Source organism: Cololabis saira, chromosome 18 (assembly GCF_033807715.1).
Source record: "Cololabis saira isolate AMF1-May2022 chromosome 18, fColSai1.1, whole genome shotgun sequence".
NCBI classification, from domain to species: Eukaryota; Metazoa; Chordata; class Actinopteri; order Beloniformes; family Belonidae; genus Cololabis; species Cololabis saira.
The window spans coordinates 3724216-3742095 of NC_084604.1; the positions used below are offsets into that span (position 1 = coordinate 3724216).

General features: G+C 44.9%; 1 protein-coding gene across 1 annotated transcript in view; it reads left to right on the forward strand.

The window, feature by feature from the left end:
- brf1b (BRF1 RNA polymerase III transcription initiation factor subunit b) overlaps positions 1–17880 on the forward strand; it is a 50313-nt gene that overhangs the window by 3718 nt on the left and 28715 nt on the right. Inside the window, exons 3-6 of the mRNA XM_061746877.1 lie at positions 11682–11762; positions 12787–12960; positions 13921–13952; positions 14292–14364. Coding sequence (XP_061602861.1) covers positions 11682–11762; positions 12787–12960; positions 13921–13952; positions 14292–14364 — 360 coding nt within the window. The remainder of the gene's footprint in view (positions 1–11681; positions 11763–12786; positions 12961–13920; positions 13953–14291; positions 14365–17880) is intronic.

Genomic DNA, 17880 nt, shown 5'->3' on the forward strand with positions numbered 1-17880 from the left:
GATCAGAAATATTAAAATAAAAGGCTTGCAATATTTCAGTTGATTTGTAATGAATCCAGAATGTATGACATTTTTGTAATTGCATTACAGAAAATCACAATATTCTAATTTTCTGAGACAGTCCTGTATATCATATACTGAGGCTACAGTCCTGCAGTGGTCGCAGGTTCGAATCCCGGCCTGCGCACCTTTGCTGCATGTCATCCCCGATCTCTCTCTCTACCCCTTGAATGAAGGGCCACTAGAGCCCAAAAAAAATCTTTATAAAAAAAAAAATACTAAAACAAATTACTACTCTGCTGAAAAGCCTCTTAATGTAGTGTATAAGGAATTCATTTTTTTTTTTAAACAAAAAAATCATCCCAAAATACTTCCCTATGCCCCCCACATGCTGTGTGGATGAGAGCAAGCTGGAAAACATGTTGGTTCAATAAGCTTCCATGGCCCACAGGTGATATTTTCATTTTTAAAGATCAAGTTACATTAAACCAAGTTGTATTTCAACAAGGAACCATCGGCCGAAGGCGTCTTCGGTACCCCTGTTAACGCTGGTCAAATCGGGCTATGTCATGTCCAGAATTGTCGCAGCTGGCTCACGCATGGAGGGCGAGACATGCATTTCAACGTGTTTACACACCACAGCGTTTCTCACGCTGAGAAATCATTAACGTCACTGCACAGAAATTCCAACAGCCCATCTTACGAGTCAAAGGCAGACTACGCTGATATGAGCGCTCCTACAGCTCAGGGCAGCGGTCTGAAGTTACTGACCTATCAGAAAAGAGAATTTTAGGGGTTCAGGTGTGTGGGGGTGGGGGCACTGAGGGAGGAACAGAGCAGCAACTAAGTGAAGACAATGGTGTGATGGATTTAGACAAGAGGGTATCAGGAGGTTCAGGAAAAAAGACAGATACTGACGAAGTGATGACGATGACAGATGGCAGGAACATCCCTCAATTTCAGCTGAACCAACTGTTCCAGTGTAGCAATATGATACTAAAAATAAAGCACTTTAAGAAAAATCCTGTTTTAAGGTTAGATGTGTGAAGCTTTACAATCTTATTTTCTCCAATTTTAATTAACCACATCCTGTAGCAGAGAAACATTTCAGCTGCATTTGCCAATTTTGTCACCGTTAGTTTCCCAGACGTCAAAATGCAAAGGCGATGTAAGGAAGTGTATCAGAGCACTGAACAACGATACAATTGAGGGAGAAGGAATAAAAAAAATTTAAGTCAGAGTTCTGACTTCTCAGATTGTATTTTTCTTCAGGGTCCTGGTACCCTCCGTAGTGGTGCACCAGTACAACCCAATTTAAAGATGTAACCAAACCCTCCAAGGAGCAGCAAAAAGTTGACATTAGAATCTTACTGCTGATGTTGTCCACGCCATCCAGTGAAAACCCCCTCTCCCCCAATGTACATTAGCCTGGATCCACAGGTGACTGTAGCTAGCAAGAGTTTGACTCATGTGGTTCTGGCATGGACAGGGGGTTGTTAATACATCATTTCATGTAGCACTTTGTGGGGACCAAAAAAAGAAACAACCCCCCCAGACAAATCCAAGTGTGAAGACAAGGAATCTGCTCTGAGACACTAGATGCTCATCCCATTTGGAAGGACAGGAAATAAGAACCACAACTAGAGCTGGATTAAGAAGCTTTATTGAATCTGAGCCTGCAGACCCCAGGATGAGTTCAGCTGTTCTGTTTACCTGCAAGACAGAAAGGCCGTTAAACTCTGTTGTTTACTATCAGTTTCTCACCAGCCTGCACAAAATAAGTTACAATTTAGGTTTATTTGAGTCTACAATATGCAAACCATCCCTTTTGCTTCTTCCAAGGCTTGAATGAGAGTATTTGTAGTTAAAGGTTAACTAGGAGTCAGACAAGCCTGTTCCCATCAGGTTCTGGTGGTTCCAGCAGAACAGTCAGTGCTCAAAAGGACAAAAGCAATACCACTGGGAGCCCAACAGGCGGTACTGAGTCAATCTGGCAAGAACTGGCAGACATCTCAAGGGTACATAGTTCAGGCATGGTAAAACAAGTTCTGATCAGTGGTCTAGTACACCAATGTTCTTGAGCCAATTCAAGCCCTAAAATGACCAAGTGTGTCTTAAACCGACAGTTTTTACATGATCTAAAACAACCTGAGCAGGTGTCGTACCTCTGAGGATGCCTTGGTGAACACTGGCCCCATGCTGACTGGTTTCTCCACTACAGCCCAACCCGCCTTGGCCCGTCAGGTCTGAATCTGAGCCTTCCCGAACCATTTGGACCTGACTAGACCCAACTTGTCCAGTAGGAGTTTGAACGTTGAAGGCCACAGGGCTGGTGTTGGTCTGCGGCACAGAGCTTTGGTAGAACAGTCTACTGGGTATCTCTTTGGTCATGGAATCTTGGATCTGTAGGAGTTTTGGCTGGTTCTGAATCTGCAGTCTCAGACCAGTAGGTCTGACTGTTGGTCTCTGAGACATTCCTGATAGGGAGATAGTGATTAGTTGGGGAAGAAAGCCACCAGAGTCATAGGTTGATCAGTTCCTACCTGGACCATGAAGGGCATCTCTCAGATGTGACACAAGTTCTGGTCTGATGCCTTCTGTCTCAATCAGTGCCGGATCTAGTTTCTGCTGGTGTCCTGCCCAGTTTGGTTTGGTGATGTTGATCTGAACACCATGAAGACCTTGTTGTCCAGCACCTGGCTTCTCCTGTTGTGAACTTGAACCTTGGTGCTCAGGTGTTTCTTGAAGATTAGGGGAATCTGAGCTTAGAGAGTATGCGGGTTGAACAACAGGTTTCTGGTTGAGACGGTGGCTTGAAGATGCAAACTTGCTGGGAGGTTTTACTCTGATGTTCTGCACCCTGCTCTGAACATTTCTTCTTTCCACAGGGATGGTTCTCTCCAGGTTTTGGCGCTCTTGGCCAGCTGCAGTTGTCAGTCTGTTGCTGAATGATTCCTGCAGTAGCTCTGGCCAGGCAGGGCTAGGATTTTTGAACGTGGTGTATATGGACTCAGCAGGGACATGCGTTTGGTATTTGCTGGGCTGGAGCAGTTCATTCCTGACGTGGTCCTGTGGTTGCAGAAATTGCTTAACCTGAGTCGTCTGGGGGGGCTTATACGCACCAGGCGGCTGGTAAACCGGCTTCACCACATTGGGCATTTCCATCCCAACTGATAACCCATGGAGACTCAAACCTGGCTTGGTCTCATGCAGCCGTTTCAGGTCCAGCGTGCCAAGAGAGAGGATACGTTTCAGGTCTTGTTCCTGCCCAGAGGCCCAGTCACCTTCAGCTACACTGTTCATGATCTGCCTCCTGCTTTCCAACGGCTCACTGACTGGAGCCTCAGGAATCCTTTCAAAGGGCTTCAAATTTCTATCTGGTTCTGAAGTCGCCTCACTCTGTCCATGGAGATTCTGCTGTAGTCCTTTGAGACGAAGCCACTGGATTCTCCCATCTGGTAACGTGTTCAGCCTGTAAAGAGGTAGCGAGTTAGAACCAGCAGACCCCTCCCATCCCGGACATAAACTGTTTCAGACTCTTCCCTCTGGCAGGAGGCTGCGGTCCATCAGGACCAAAACCTCACGCCACAAAAACAGTTTTTTCCCGTCTGCAGCTGTCATCAACAAGGCCCCGGCCCCCCCCCCCCCTCCTACATTTTATCTCGTACATTCTGGTCCCTCTGCAATGTGATCCGACAGGGATGAACTGAAACTTACTGAGGGACTTGATGGGTTTGAGTGTCAGGGGAACCAGCTCGGTTAGGAAGGACAGAGGACTGAAGTGCATCTCCTGGTACTGAGAAATGGCTTGGTCCCTGGTTGGGTTGAAGCTCAAACGGGGAGGGGGGCAGGGCTCCTACTGCAGCTGTGCTTGAGTGGCGTTGAGCTGGGACAGTGCTGGTGCTCTCAGGACAGGGTTTCTTCTCCGAGTCTGCTGGAAAAGGAAGACTGTTAAACCTTTGACTGAAACCAGAACCACCCATTGACCCACCTACACACCTCCGTTGCTCTCAAAGACTTTGAATGATCCAAAACCAGGAGTTGGTGTGTCTGAGATGCGATCCACAGAGACCCTGTTGACCTCAGTGAGGGGGTAGAAGCACCTCACCGTCACCCTGTTGAGAGTCAGAGGCATCTTTGTTACACGGCCAGGAGGACTTATTCAGATCTTGACCCGAGTTCTTACTTGAACTGAGGTTCTCTGGAGATTAAGTTGGGTCCGTCAGCAATTAGCTGTCTGTCATGGAGGATTTCATTTTCATAAACCACGTACCACTCCCCAACCTGTGAAAAAGAGCACCAAAGCGCAACCTTATGCTTACCCAACATGTACTGGGTTTGAGTGTTGATGGTTCTGAACATCTAGACAACTGTAAACATTACGACCAAAAAGGTACGAGGTTGACGGCTTGAATAAGGCCCCATGGATGACAACTTTAACCTTACCATGGCTCGGGTGCCACAGGAATTCAGCTTGAACTCAAACAGGACCCTTGTTCCATCCGTGTATCTGGGTCTGCAATTGCGGTCTAGCAGACTGGTTCTCTCAGGTTGCACCAAGGGCCAGGTGGAGGTTGGCGTGGACACCACTGTCATGGTCCCATCTGATGAACATACTGAGAAGACCGAGGGCAGCATTAGTCTCATTTCTGCATCAGCAGCTGTACCAGCATGTTGGGAGGCCTGGTCTGAAGAAGGCTTTATCAGGCAGACCGGCAACTTACCTATCATGTCCTGAGTTCTGAAGAGGCAGCGTTTGGATGTAGACGCCTGGACCTCCAGGGTTTTGGAATCTCGTAAAACCAACTTAAATGTTGCGTAGAAGTTGGAGAGGTTGATTTCCTAGAGACATCAGGATGGAGCGTTTGGATCAGTTTAGAAGGTTCAGGAGTTGTTTTACTTCACAAGTTCCAACATTCAAACTTCCAGATTGTGACATTAAGACTCCAGTGCCAATCCCCGCCCTACCGTCATTGGTCATGAGTGTGGGGATTGGTGTGGCCATGGCATTTGTAAAGTTGTGTCAACGCTGACCAGGCAGTTGTAGCTTCTCTACCAACAATGTAAAAATGTCCAACATTGGACTTTAAAGATGCAACAGCATAATCATTTACATTGAAGTGAATGTCGGTTTTACTAACAGAAGATGTCTGGAAGGTTCCCTGACAAGCTAACATTTAAACATACCAGTAATTTTTGCTACCAAGAACATGTGGAGGGAAAGAGGGTCCTGTTGCAAGTGTTCACTAGCAGCTCCTCCAGCATTTTGATTTGACACCAGTTTTACAACTCATTGTAAGGTGAGCCACCAGCTTCACTTTCAACTCCTCTGATTATGAATCTAAATGCAAATACGGACATTTAACAGTTCACCTGAGATCAGGTTGCTTCTGAAGACAAGGGGACGATACCGTGCCACGATTCTTACTTCGTAAGTGTACCCAACAGAGAAGATGGGGATTTCCAGGGTGGTTCTTTGACTGTCGTTGTGGAGGCGGTACCCTCTTTGGGCCACCAGCTGTGGCGTCAGAGCCTCCTGGTCGATGCCCACTTCCCACAAGCTCTGAGCTGGTCTGACCACACTGAAGGCGAGTCCTCCTTCCAGACACTGTGCTGTGATCTCTGGAGGAACTGCAGCAACAAGGACAACAGGTTCACCCCTCTTTGGATGAGGACAGGTAGTCCATGGGCCAGAGCCCAAAATGTCACTTGTCAGTACCACTCGAGGTGACCAAACTTGCTTATAATTTTTGAAAAGATCCATGTCTGTAGATGATATGGTATGATAACCTTCCTGAGTGGCAGCTGGATCAGAGTTATCAGCTCATGAAGTTGCCACCCCCTTCAGAAAATTACATTTTAGATGCTGCTGCATATCCTGGTTTAGACTCATGTACAGGAAATCTGTTAATGTTTCACAATATTGTGTTTGGTATCATTTTAAAGGGGACCTTTAAAGCATTCATTCAAGCTAAGATGTGATACATTTCCTGAATCCTTATGGTCCTGTGAGTATTCAAGTTTTTGTATCTCTGTTCCTAGTTGACACAGGGTTAAAAGATAGTATATCATTTAGGTGAAAATTGTGTAAAAATGTGTGTTGTTTATAGTTTAAAGAGCTGCAGCGACCTCGATGTTGGTCAGAAAGATTCACATCTTAGCTTGAATGAATACTTAAAATGATACCAAACACAATATTGTGAAACATTAACAGATATCCTGTACATGGGTCTAAACCAGAATATGCACCAGCATCTAACATGTAATTTTCTGAACTTCATGAGCTGATAACTATGATCCAGCTGCCACTCAGGAAGGTTATCATACCAAAATATCTACCGACATGGATATTTTCAAAAATCATAAGCAAGTTTTGTCACCTTGAGTGGTGCTGATATCTGGCCTGGCCCATGGACTAAGGCTGGTATGCTACATTTGCCCACCACGAAGACCATGAAGTGATTTTTATGTATAGAGGCTTCCAACTCCAGCACATAAGTCCACATAGAACCGTACTCACAGACATTCAATACTTCTGCTGTAATCCGAGTGTGGTGGTGATAAGACTCTCTCTGGGGCATGAGGAGCAAAGTAAATTCCATGTCGATGGAAAACTGCACAACACCTCCACCCACATTCTGTTGGAGAGACGGACAGAAGTGACACGAGCTCTATGCAGAAACAGGCTGGATTACCATAAACCAGGATCCGACAGATGTGACGTGGTGCTGCGCTCACCGTCCGGCGCACAGCAGCATCATCGAAGGGCAGCTTCAGTTCGTAGGCTCGGCTGCCGTTCACGTGAATGAACGGACTAACGCTCAGGCTGGGTTGCGGCTTCCCAGAGATCAGCAGCAGCTTCCCGTTGATCTTCACGTCCTCCAGGACGACATTAGTAGGAATGTTTCCCAGGTAGACTTTAAACACCTGGTGCTCACTGATGGTCTCTGCAGGAAGATGTCATGATTAGCACGTATGATCAGGAGCCTCAGACCTAATAGGAAGGGTCAAACTAGATGCAACGGCATGCTTAGTCAGACCTCTAATGATGTGAAAGCCTTACTGTTGATGGTGAAGGGTGGGTGACAGATCGGTGGGGTTTCCAGTACTTTCAGCATCCTGTGTTTGGTGTTGATGCTGCTGCCGTCTTCGTACATCAGAGAGAAGACGTGTTCGTACAGCACGAGGACCATATACACCTCCTTGTACGAGTTTTCTACAACCAAACCCTACATAGAAAAAGTCAAGGTTAATCCATTTGAAGTAAAAAAAATACTTGGACCTTGGCTCGCCTGAGCAACCAGCATTTAAACCTTAAAAAAAGACCATGAGCAAGACCCATGCCCCTCCAGTTAACTAATAAAGACTACAGTAGAGCTTCAGCTCAGTCTTTAAAATTAAAGTGCAATTACCAAAACCTCATTCCTCAAGATAGCATGGAGTAAGTTTTACCTTCCTGTAGCCACCTTCTGCCCCAAAAGGAACCCCAATCTTGACCAGTCCCCCCTGCTGAACCATACTGAGTCCTCTGGAGATGACACTGGGTTTGTCCAGCAGCACTCCCTCGAGCCCCAGGCTGAAGTTTTGACTCTCAAATCCTGCCCCCTCCCCAATTAGAGAGGGTAGGACCTGGGGGACATCCCACCGCAGCCGGGTGCCATCAAAGGAACCTGAATCTGACAGAACCAAAACAAACGTATGCTTAGATCACTTTCAGACAGCAGCCAGCTTCCTGTTGGTTCCAGTGGCAGGGACTTACTGAGTGGGCAGGCCATGGACATGTCAATCATCACCACCAGCAGCTTCTGCTTGAAGAACAGAGACACCTGGACAGCCTCCACAGGAACACCATCCACCTGAAGGATAAGACTTAGCTTCATCTTCCAGCCTGGGCTTGTGCATTTCAACCTCAGAATTCCTAAAGTGTCTAAACTTCGAGTCTCTTAAGTCAAAGTGTTGGCTTTGTCAGGTCTTGGCAAGACCTCAGAATGACTGTCCTTAATAAAGTCTGTAGGTACATAAGGTTAGAACTCAAGATAGTTGACTGAAACATTGAAAGCCCAAAGTGCATGTGGTGGTGGAAAATGATCAAACTAAAAATCTGCTGAGGGGAAGTGGATTTGAATCCAAAAGCTAAGTGTTCCCCAGTCCTGGATTTAAAAGTACATCCAAGTGTTAGAGCAGAAGAACATTAAACCCCCCCCAACTGCATACAATTGAGTTGACTGTTGAGCTTCCTCTTTTTGCAGCAGCGAAGAATGTCCAGAACCTATTTTTAAAAAACATCAATTTCTGCCATTTGCCCATGTCCTCCACCAAGGACTTCCAACACTTATCCCAGGGACTCCCTCTGGGAGTTCAGTGCACAATGTCACAGCAGTGTATGATAAATATACAACTTAAGCTACTCAAGGCAACAACTTGTTGACCTGCCACGTCACGCCCAAGGGAGCCCAGTTTTACAGGATGTTTGACCCGATGTGCAAGAGAGTATTGTGGCTGTTTCTCACCGCTGTGACCTCGGCATGCGGCTGTCTGTACGGAGAGCGAAGGACCACCCTGTTGGTGGAGGCCATCAGGCTATAGCCCCACCTCTGGGCTTCAGGGAAGGACATGGAGGAAGCTCGACCATCACTCTGCAGGAACATCAGCTGCCATGTCCAGGTGGCCTTCCTCTGAACCTGAACACCAGAAACCAAGCCATGAGTCCTCGTACCGAGCTGCAGACCAATCAGGGCCCAAACGCTTGAATAGACATGCTGAACATGGGATGGTCCACAGGCTCCACGGTGGCCCCATGTGAACTGCTCAGGAACAGAGGTGATGAATGGGCCTAAAATAACCATCTTACCAGGGTCCCACTTAAGACAAGCAAACCCACATAGGCACCGATGGAACCAGTGGACTGACTCAGTGTTGGCTGTGATTTACCTGAGAGAGGACCTCCTGCCACGCCTGTTTGCTCTCTCCCCGCTGGCCTCCACACGAAGACTCCCTGTTCACGTTCACCTGTCAACGACAGCTCTTAGACCAGGCGTGTTTCCAACAGAAGAGGGTGGTGGAATGTGGTCTGACCTCCATGTAGTTCTCCTCACAGGTGATCTCTCTGTGGGTCCAAGCAAGACCGGAACAGACTGCAGAAACGGAGCGACTGATCCACCGGCCGCCGCGGTCACTCACCATCACGTTGAACTTGAAGACGAACGCCTCGTCGTTCTGGAGGGGGAGGGGAACTCAAAGTTATTCCTGCATGCAGCACCCATCAGAACCTCAGCAATGACCAACAGAGCGGCTTCAACAGCCGCACCGTGGACCAGAGTCATAGGGCTTGGTGGACTGAATCATCAAGCTGAGCCTGTACATCAGAACGTGACCAGAGAACCTTTGAAGGGCCAGGCCTTGAACCAGCTTTGCCTCGTTACCTTTCAATGTCATCTAGAGATGACAAAGCTATCTTCAGGCACAACCGCAACCTCACTCACCAGTTTAAAAGAGCTTGAGGCAGGATTTATGAAAAAAATTCGTATACGTTTTAAGTTTTCTAGTAATAATGTCAGATGGAGCGTTCCAAACCCAAAAGAATGAGCCCTCTAGTGTATCTCTCCGTTGCCTTGAACAGGCTGTGTGCTGCAAAATGTGCTGCAATTGTGGGCCCGAATTTCCTGCGCTGTCCTGCGGATGGGACGTCACATGACGCTGCATGCACGTTCTCCCGTTCCGGCTTCGCTGTTGGCTGCAGTACCCCCGACGGCCGTCGTGGTGAAGGGTGGCGCTAGAGAGTCTCATTTCTTAAAAGGAGCCTCATTGTCCTTTAAAGGAAAAATTCAGGGATCATTATAACTGGGGCCTGGGTGGACACAGCACATCGCCAATTAAAACACCTGGGAGCGGCTCGGAGGCTGTGGAGTCACCTGGTTATCGGTTCTGATCTCTACCCTGAAAATGGGTCTTTTTACCTGCCAAAAATTGATTGAAGGCCAAATACAGTTAATGAAAGGTTGTTTCTACCTAAATAGGATTTGATCTCATTCTCATCCAATTAAAACACCTGGGAGTGGCTCGGAGGCTGTGGAGTCACCTGGTTATCGGTGAAGCAGGAGTAGTACGAGGCCCTGAAGGTGGTGAAGCGGTCCGTCTTTAAGGTGCTGATGGTGTAGCCGCAGCGCGAGGCAAGCTGCTCATTGATAGAGTGAACTTCATCTCCATCTACAGAAGGGATGTTGCAGATGAGACATTTAAAACAAATGAAAGTGTAAAAACCCTCTCAAACAGCAGGCGTCAAGATGAACTAACCGACGGCCTCAAAGAGGGGCGTCTGTGTCGAGGCCACACGGATCCACAGGTATCGATCCCGACACTCGGACCAAACAGAACCTGCTGAGAAAGACAGGAAACACATGCAGCACCTCCAAGAAAGAAAGAAGCAGCGAGGCATCTGAAGAGCCACTCACCGTCCAGCTGGTCTCCTCTCGTTCCCTCCATGAAGCCACAGCAGAGCAGGACCAGTCTGAGAACACACAGCAGACACATTCAGGGTTCAGGTCAGGCCATGTTCCTACAGCCAGAAGAAACTAGGAGCAACTCACCCAAAGAAGAGCGGAGCAGCGTTCATGCTGAAGCAGCAGACCTCCCAGATGGAGGAGTCTTCAGACTGTGAAGGAGAAGCTGTTCCTCCACAGGTGAGCTTATCACCACAGAGACGGTCCCAGGTGACACTGATTGACACTGATTACAGCTGCTCTGTGATGCAACCTGTCAATCAAGCCGTGTCCACCTACCTGCACTGTAACATTCAGAATTGACTTTAAGGTCCTACTCCTCCTACATACAAAGGCCTAAATGGACGAGGACCAAGCTACATCTCCAACATCCTAACAAAGTATGTTCCAAAAACAACCCTGCGGTCATCAGCTGCTGGTTATTAGAAGCTCCCAGAAACAGTCAAAAGAAGATCGGTGATGCAGCTTTTGTCAACTACGCCCTAAAACTATGGAACACACTGCCCAAAAACATCAGGGAAGCCGAGTCGGTAGAAATCTTCAAAAGAAACTTAAAACCTCTCCCTTCACTCAAGCATTTAAGCATGAGATAACCGGGTGACAAACCGCGCCTTAGTTGCCACTTTCCTTTCATCTATATATAATTGATTTTTACTGTCTGCATTACTTTTATACTTTTAAATGTTTTTATATGATCATTTTTATCTTGTACTCTTATTTGTTGATATTTTTATCTTTTTATTTTTCATTTGCATGGTTTGACATAGAGAGTCGTGGGTGGTGTCATCAGATTCTGTATGGAGTCCTTTACCTTCATTGGCCTGAATTAGCCCCGCCCCTTCTTCTGATTGGTCGTCCCTTTTTTCTGCTATATCTTTGGAATGGTTTGACATAGGAAGTCGTGGGTGGGGTCATTTCTGATATGCTTATGGGGGCGGTGGCCGTGAGTGCGAGGGCCCGTTCATCGCTGCCTGCAGCTTTAATTTACTTTGAAACTGTTAGATCTGTTCATGTGCTGAGGACAAAAAGAAAAGCAGCCTTCCAGACTGACCTAAATAGGCTTGTGTCATGGGTTCTACCTGCATGGGTGTTAGCTGATTAGCTGGCTGGTCTTCACATGAGTCCAGATTAGATCTTTTCTTTCTGCAAAATGTGAACAAACAGCTGCGTGTCCATCCCCAGGTCCAGTGAAAGCCCCCCTCCTTGGTTCTGGCTTCCACACCAGCGTGGGGAAGGAGTCCCGGGCTCAGACGCTGCAGAACGGTGAGTCCTGGTCCTGGTCCTGGTCCTGGTCCTGGTCCTGGTCCTGGTCCTGGTCCTGGTCCTGGTCCTGGATCTGGTCCTGGTCCTGGTCCTGGTCCTGGTCCTGGTCCTGGTCCTGGTTCTGGTCCTGGTCCTGGTCCTGAAGCTGGTCTCAGGAGTGACGAGCTGCTTATATTCAGTACTCGAGTTGTAAAAAAAATTCAGGGGGGATGGTGGATTTTATCATATGGGGACAGATCATTTGTGCTGATTACAAATAATATAATATATTACAAATAATAGCAGTGAACAAAACAGCTGCAGAAATACTGCAGGAATGACATAGCAGCAGTTAAATGCAGCCTTCTGTAAGCTTTAAATATCCACTGGGCTTACATCAAATACATCAAAACACAACAATAAAAAACACTTTTCTGAACTTATCAATATGACTCTGTCCTTCACAGGATAAGTAACATGTATCACTGCAAAAACTCACAATCTTAACAAGAATATTTGTCTTATTTCTAGTTAAAATGTCTCATTTTAGTAAAAAAATCTCATTACACTTAAAACAAGACTCATCACTGGAAAAAACAACAATTTTCACCTGTTTCAAGTAGATTTTCACTTGAAATAAGTAGAAAAGTCTGCAAGATTTTTTTGCTTGTAATAAGAAGATAAATCTTGTCCCACTGGCAGATTTTCCTTATTTCAAGTGAAAATTTACTTGAAACAGGTGAAAATTGTCGTTTTATAAGTTATTTTTCTGGTGTTATTTTTCTGGTGATGACTCTAAATGTTGAAATAGCAGTAAAACCACATTCATTGATGAAATGACATATGGGATGGAAAGGAGGGATGGCAGTTTTACAGGGGGGATGATTTGGACCGTTTTTATTTCAGGGGGGGATGATTTGGACCGTTTTTATTTCAGGGGGGATGATTTGGACCGTTTTTATTTCAGGGGGGATGATTTGGACCGTTTTTATTTCAGGGGGGATGATTTGGACTGTTTCAACTCCAGTACTGCTTCTCTCCGCAGGGAAGCGTCAGATCCAGCAGCTGGGCAGTCAGCTGCAGCTCAACCAGCACTGCCTGGACACGGCCTTCAACTTCTTCAAGCTGGTGGTCAGCAAACACCTGACTCGAGGACGCAAGTCGGAGCACGTCATCGCCGCCTGCCTCTACCTGGTGTGCCGCACGGAGGGGACTCCCCGTATCCTAGCAACCACGGTTATGTGTTGGAACGCTTTGTGTTCTGAAAACAGGCCTGCAGTCTTTTATTCTGAAAACACTTTTACACCTGTACACTCTGCATCTGTGACAAGTACAAACTCAGACATCAGCGACACAACCTTTTTTCACCATAATGTTTTTTGTGTAACAAAAATTAAGCCAGAATGTCAACACTCAGTGACGATGTTTAGGAGCGCCTGATTGGCCGATTTCTTGTTAAATCCTATGGACTTGGTACTTATTTCCCACATGATTTGTATTTCTCTTCGCCTAAATTGTGATAAATACAGGACTGTCTCAGAAAATTAGAATATTGTGATAAAGTTCTTTATTTTGTGTAATGCAATTAAAAAAACAAGAATGTCATACATTCTGGATTGTTTTATTCTTTTATTATTTTATTATTTTAATATTGCTGATTATGGCTTACAGATTAAGATTCCCAGAATATTCAAATTTTTTGAGATAGGATATTTGAGTTTTCTTAAGCTGTAAACCATAATCATCAATATTAAAATAATAAAAGGCTTGCAATATTTCAGTTGATTTGTAATGAATCCAGAATGTATCACATTTTTGTTTTTGTAATTGCATTACAGAAAATCACAATATTCTAATTTTCTGAGACAGTCCTGTAATGACAGGATGTGCTGTTCTCCTAAGTTTGTATTTCTCAAATACTAAGGGCTCACGGTGGGATTATTTTAATCAAAGCTTCATACCAAACAGGGTTAAAAGACAACTGATGACATCATTTTCAACAAAGTTGAATGTCAAAAGTTTCAACCTTGGGGGAATCCTGCATCTCTTGTCTTTCTGTAAAGGATGCTCCAGTGGTTCCTGGAGGAGACACTGAAGGAAGCTCTGGAGTTCCGGTTCTCTTTAGGCCCTTTAGTGTGAACATGTTTCCCCTCAGTCGTTCTCCTCAACCTCCTCTCAGACATGTTACTGGACCTGAGTGACCTGCTGCAGGTACGGCCGAGCTCCATCCAGACCCATCAGACCCATCAGACCCATCAGACCTGATCAGACCCATCAGACCTGATCAGACCCATCAGACCCATCAGACCTGATCAGACCCATCAGACCTGATCAGACCCATCAGACCCATCAGACCTGATCAGACCCATCAGACCCATCAGACCTGATCAGACCCATCAGACCCATCAGACCCATCAGACCCATCAGACCCATCAGACCCATCAGACCCATCAGACCCATCAGACCTGATCAGACCCATCAGACCCATCAGACCTGATCAGACCCCAGCAGACCTGGCAGGACTCACCACAGCTTGTTTTGTGTCCCCAGGTCAACGTGTACATCCTGGGGAAGACCTTCCTGCTGCTGGCCCGAGAGCTCTGCATCAACGCGCCCGCCATCGGTGAGCTCTTCCTTTTATTAAACATCAACACAAACAACTAGGGCTGGGGATCCATTAGGGGTGTAACAATATATCGTGCCACGAAATTTCACGATACAAAAACGTCACAATACGTGTCGTGGAGGTGACAAACTGTATCGCGATATTGGATTATTAATATTAATAACGCGCAGCCGCAGCGTATTGGTGCCGACCGCGCCTCGACCCGCGGACCAAAATCTTCCTCCGCTCAGAAGAAACTAGTCCCGTTTTGGTCCCGATCACGGGACTCTTGCAGGGTTTTGAGCTCTGAACTTTTACTTATGTACGGCTGGTGTAGAGTTAAGACTTACCTTATTAAATCAAACCTTTTTGGGGTGGTGAGTAGGATAAACACGGGGACAACTTCTGCTGAGTTCCAGTGTACTTTAATGTCCCTCAACAGTGTAGGATTTTAGAACATCAACACAGCACCTAGTGCCGTACTGTGGCGTATCACTCCGCCCAATCTAAAACAGACTAATCACTACAGATAAACTGACTAGTGTCATTATAGTCCCTGATTTACATCAGAATATAAAGAATATATCTATAAAATAATCAACCCTGAATTACCAAAATAACCTTCTTAACAAAAATAAATCTCCTCTTACACTTATAAGGTGAGCATGAATCAATCTGTTTATGATGTAAAATTGTATGTATTTATTTACTTTTATTTATTTATTTCATTTTAGTTGTTAAATTTCTGGAAAAGAAAAAAGTCAAATCATACATGAGAGAAACTATTCAGTTTGTGGCTAAATATTTGTACTTGTATGAAACTGAAGATGCATAATGCAAACCTGACATTTACTTTTAGTTCAGTTTGTGGAAAATGGTTGGCCTGGCTTTCTCTTTAAAACTTAAACAGTTATAAAGCATTACAAACTGTAACAATAGGGCAAACGCACAGCATTGTTTTGTATTTTGTGTCTTTCAAATAAAAGACAATTTTTTTCCAGTCATATGTTCCTCATTCAAGGTTGTAAAAAAAATACTGCTATAATATCGTATCGTTATCCTGACCTCAATATCGTACCGTATCGTGAGATTAGTGTATCGTTACACCCCTAGGATCCATTCAAATGTCAAGAATCTATTTGATTCAGTTTCTTACGATTAGCTTACTTCTCGCCCTCTCCATTATCAGGATTTGATTCGATCTGATTCGATCCGATATTGATTTGGGTTACTGTTATTAAAACTGTTTTTTGAGCTGCTACCTGAATTACATTACTGTAGTTATGCAACATATTACTACTAGTATTATATTGAGATTCAACAGGAAGTATTGCAGCTAATGATGCTGTAAGGACCAATCAGCTCCCAGAATGCTGATAGAACTGCAAACAGAAACATCGTGTGGGTCAGAATTAACAGATCCAGGGCAGCAAACAGAGGCTGTATGAAATCGTTGTTTTTTTTCCCAGATTCCGTTTTTATTTTTCCATTCTCTGTGTTTTCGGTTTTTAATTTTTGAGAATTTGGTTTTTATCATTTTATGCAAATGTAACCCCAATAAAGTATATAAAGCAATAACTGAAAACTTTAATGTTTTCATACTTTAAATTTTACATACATATTCTCATGTCCGACAAAACATTCCTTTTTTGGGCATAAACATAAAAAAATTCCAAAACGTATTTGTATGAAATAAATAAGAAATAAATAACTCAAATAGGCCTTTCAATATCCATTTAAAGGGCAAAAAAAGAAATTTGCAATTTTTGTTTTAATGTTAACTGTGAGTATGGAAATCTCAGTACAACATATTATACAATGATTTATAGTTAATATGAACCAAGTGGTGTCACAATGGGGGAGTACCGCCGCCCCCTGAAGCCCCGCCCCTGCTACTGATGAAACTGCAACAGCTTCACACTCATTACCAGCAGTCCTGTCATATGATTAACAAGAATTTCCCTGAACGCTTCTGTTAAAGCAGCACTATGTAACTTTTCCACCTTAATATCATATTTCATCATCATCATTGTGATGGTACATCAACTTCCAACAGGTTTAATGAACCTCTGTCATGGTCTGAGGGGTCTGTATCGCCTTCACTGGCACTATGTAACTTTGAGGAGCATGGTAGGAACCCTGCCACACTAAAAAACTACAAATCTTTACGGCTTTGACTGCTTTACGGCAAACATCACTTCCCCCTCCTTCACGATTCGTAGTCCAGACGAAAATGGGCGGGGCGTGGAGCGCAGCTCCACAGAAGCTGGTAACCCGTTGCTGTGTTGTGGCTGCAGCAGCTCCACACAACAGACGTGGGGAAAAGATCAATAATGGTTTAACTTTTCAACACTTTCCTGCTCGGAGGCAGAACCACGGAGAGTGGCCAAGTATCTGATAACAAAGTAAAAGAGTAAAAGAGTCGTCGGCTCGATTGGATCGCGGCTGTAACGACCAAACATAACGTTCCTCAGTAAACAAACAAACACGCACATAGACGGGCGTCGGATCATTCAAACGGGTTTTATTCCCCACTTCTCCAGCTAAACGCAGTTGCTGGCCAGCTCTCTGCGGTGCGATTAATTTTGTTGAGGAAAAAATATTAACTCTTATTTGTAAAAAATATGAATGTTTGAAAAAAATAATCTCACGAGGAAAACAAAAATATTGTTCACGCCTCAGAGCCTCTTCAGCATAATATAGCAGTCAAAAAAAGAAAAGAGAAGGAAGAGTGATACAAAACATGTACTTTATGTTGTACTATTATACAAATTTATTGAAACACATGGCGAGTCAAACATTTACCAAAGCAGCTGCCAAACACTCCTAAACAAGGTAGCTGGAGACGGTGGTTCTGCAGAACTGCGGCAGTAAATCCTTCTAAAGAGTGCAGCTCCGACGAGGAGCTCCATTCTTTAGTAGGGATTTCATATGGATCCAGACCGTTAGTAATCATTATTTTCTCCATATACCGCTCCCTGGCTTCCTTGTTTAAGGTATCCCGGTAAATTCCAGTTCCTTTCCAGCAGTTTAACATCTTTTTTTTTGCGTTCCGTCTGTTCACTTGGTGAAGCAGAAAAGCGTCCCGTCTTCTCTCAAAACAAATGCACGTGACGGGACAGGAGTTTTCCGGCAGTATGCGCTGGTGCTTATAGGAAACGTAGTTTTCTTTCTGGTAAAGCACTACCGCTTTTGTCCAAAAGATGCCGCCAAACTCAACAAAAGCTGAAAGTTACGTTGTGCTGCTTTAAATGGCATGCTGTTGTTCGTCCGAGGCTGCGACCACTTACAAGACCCCCCACCACAACCAGACATGTTTAACATTAAAAACTAAACCAGAACTAAAAAGCAAGCTAAAGAAGCTAAGCAAGCTAATGCTAAAGACTCAGCTCTTTAAGAGCACTTGGGCATCTAGTAAGATGCATGCACTTATGACAAGATGGTGTCTTCTTGGACCTAACTTTCTTATTTAAAGAAAAAGGAAAAAAAAAAAGATAAATATATTCTAGCAGTGGCATTGCAGCACCTGTGTCC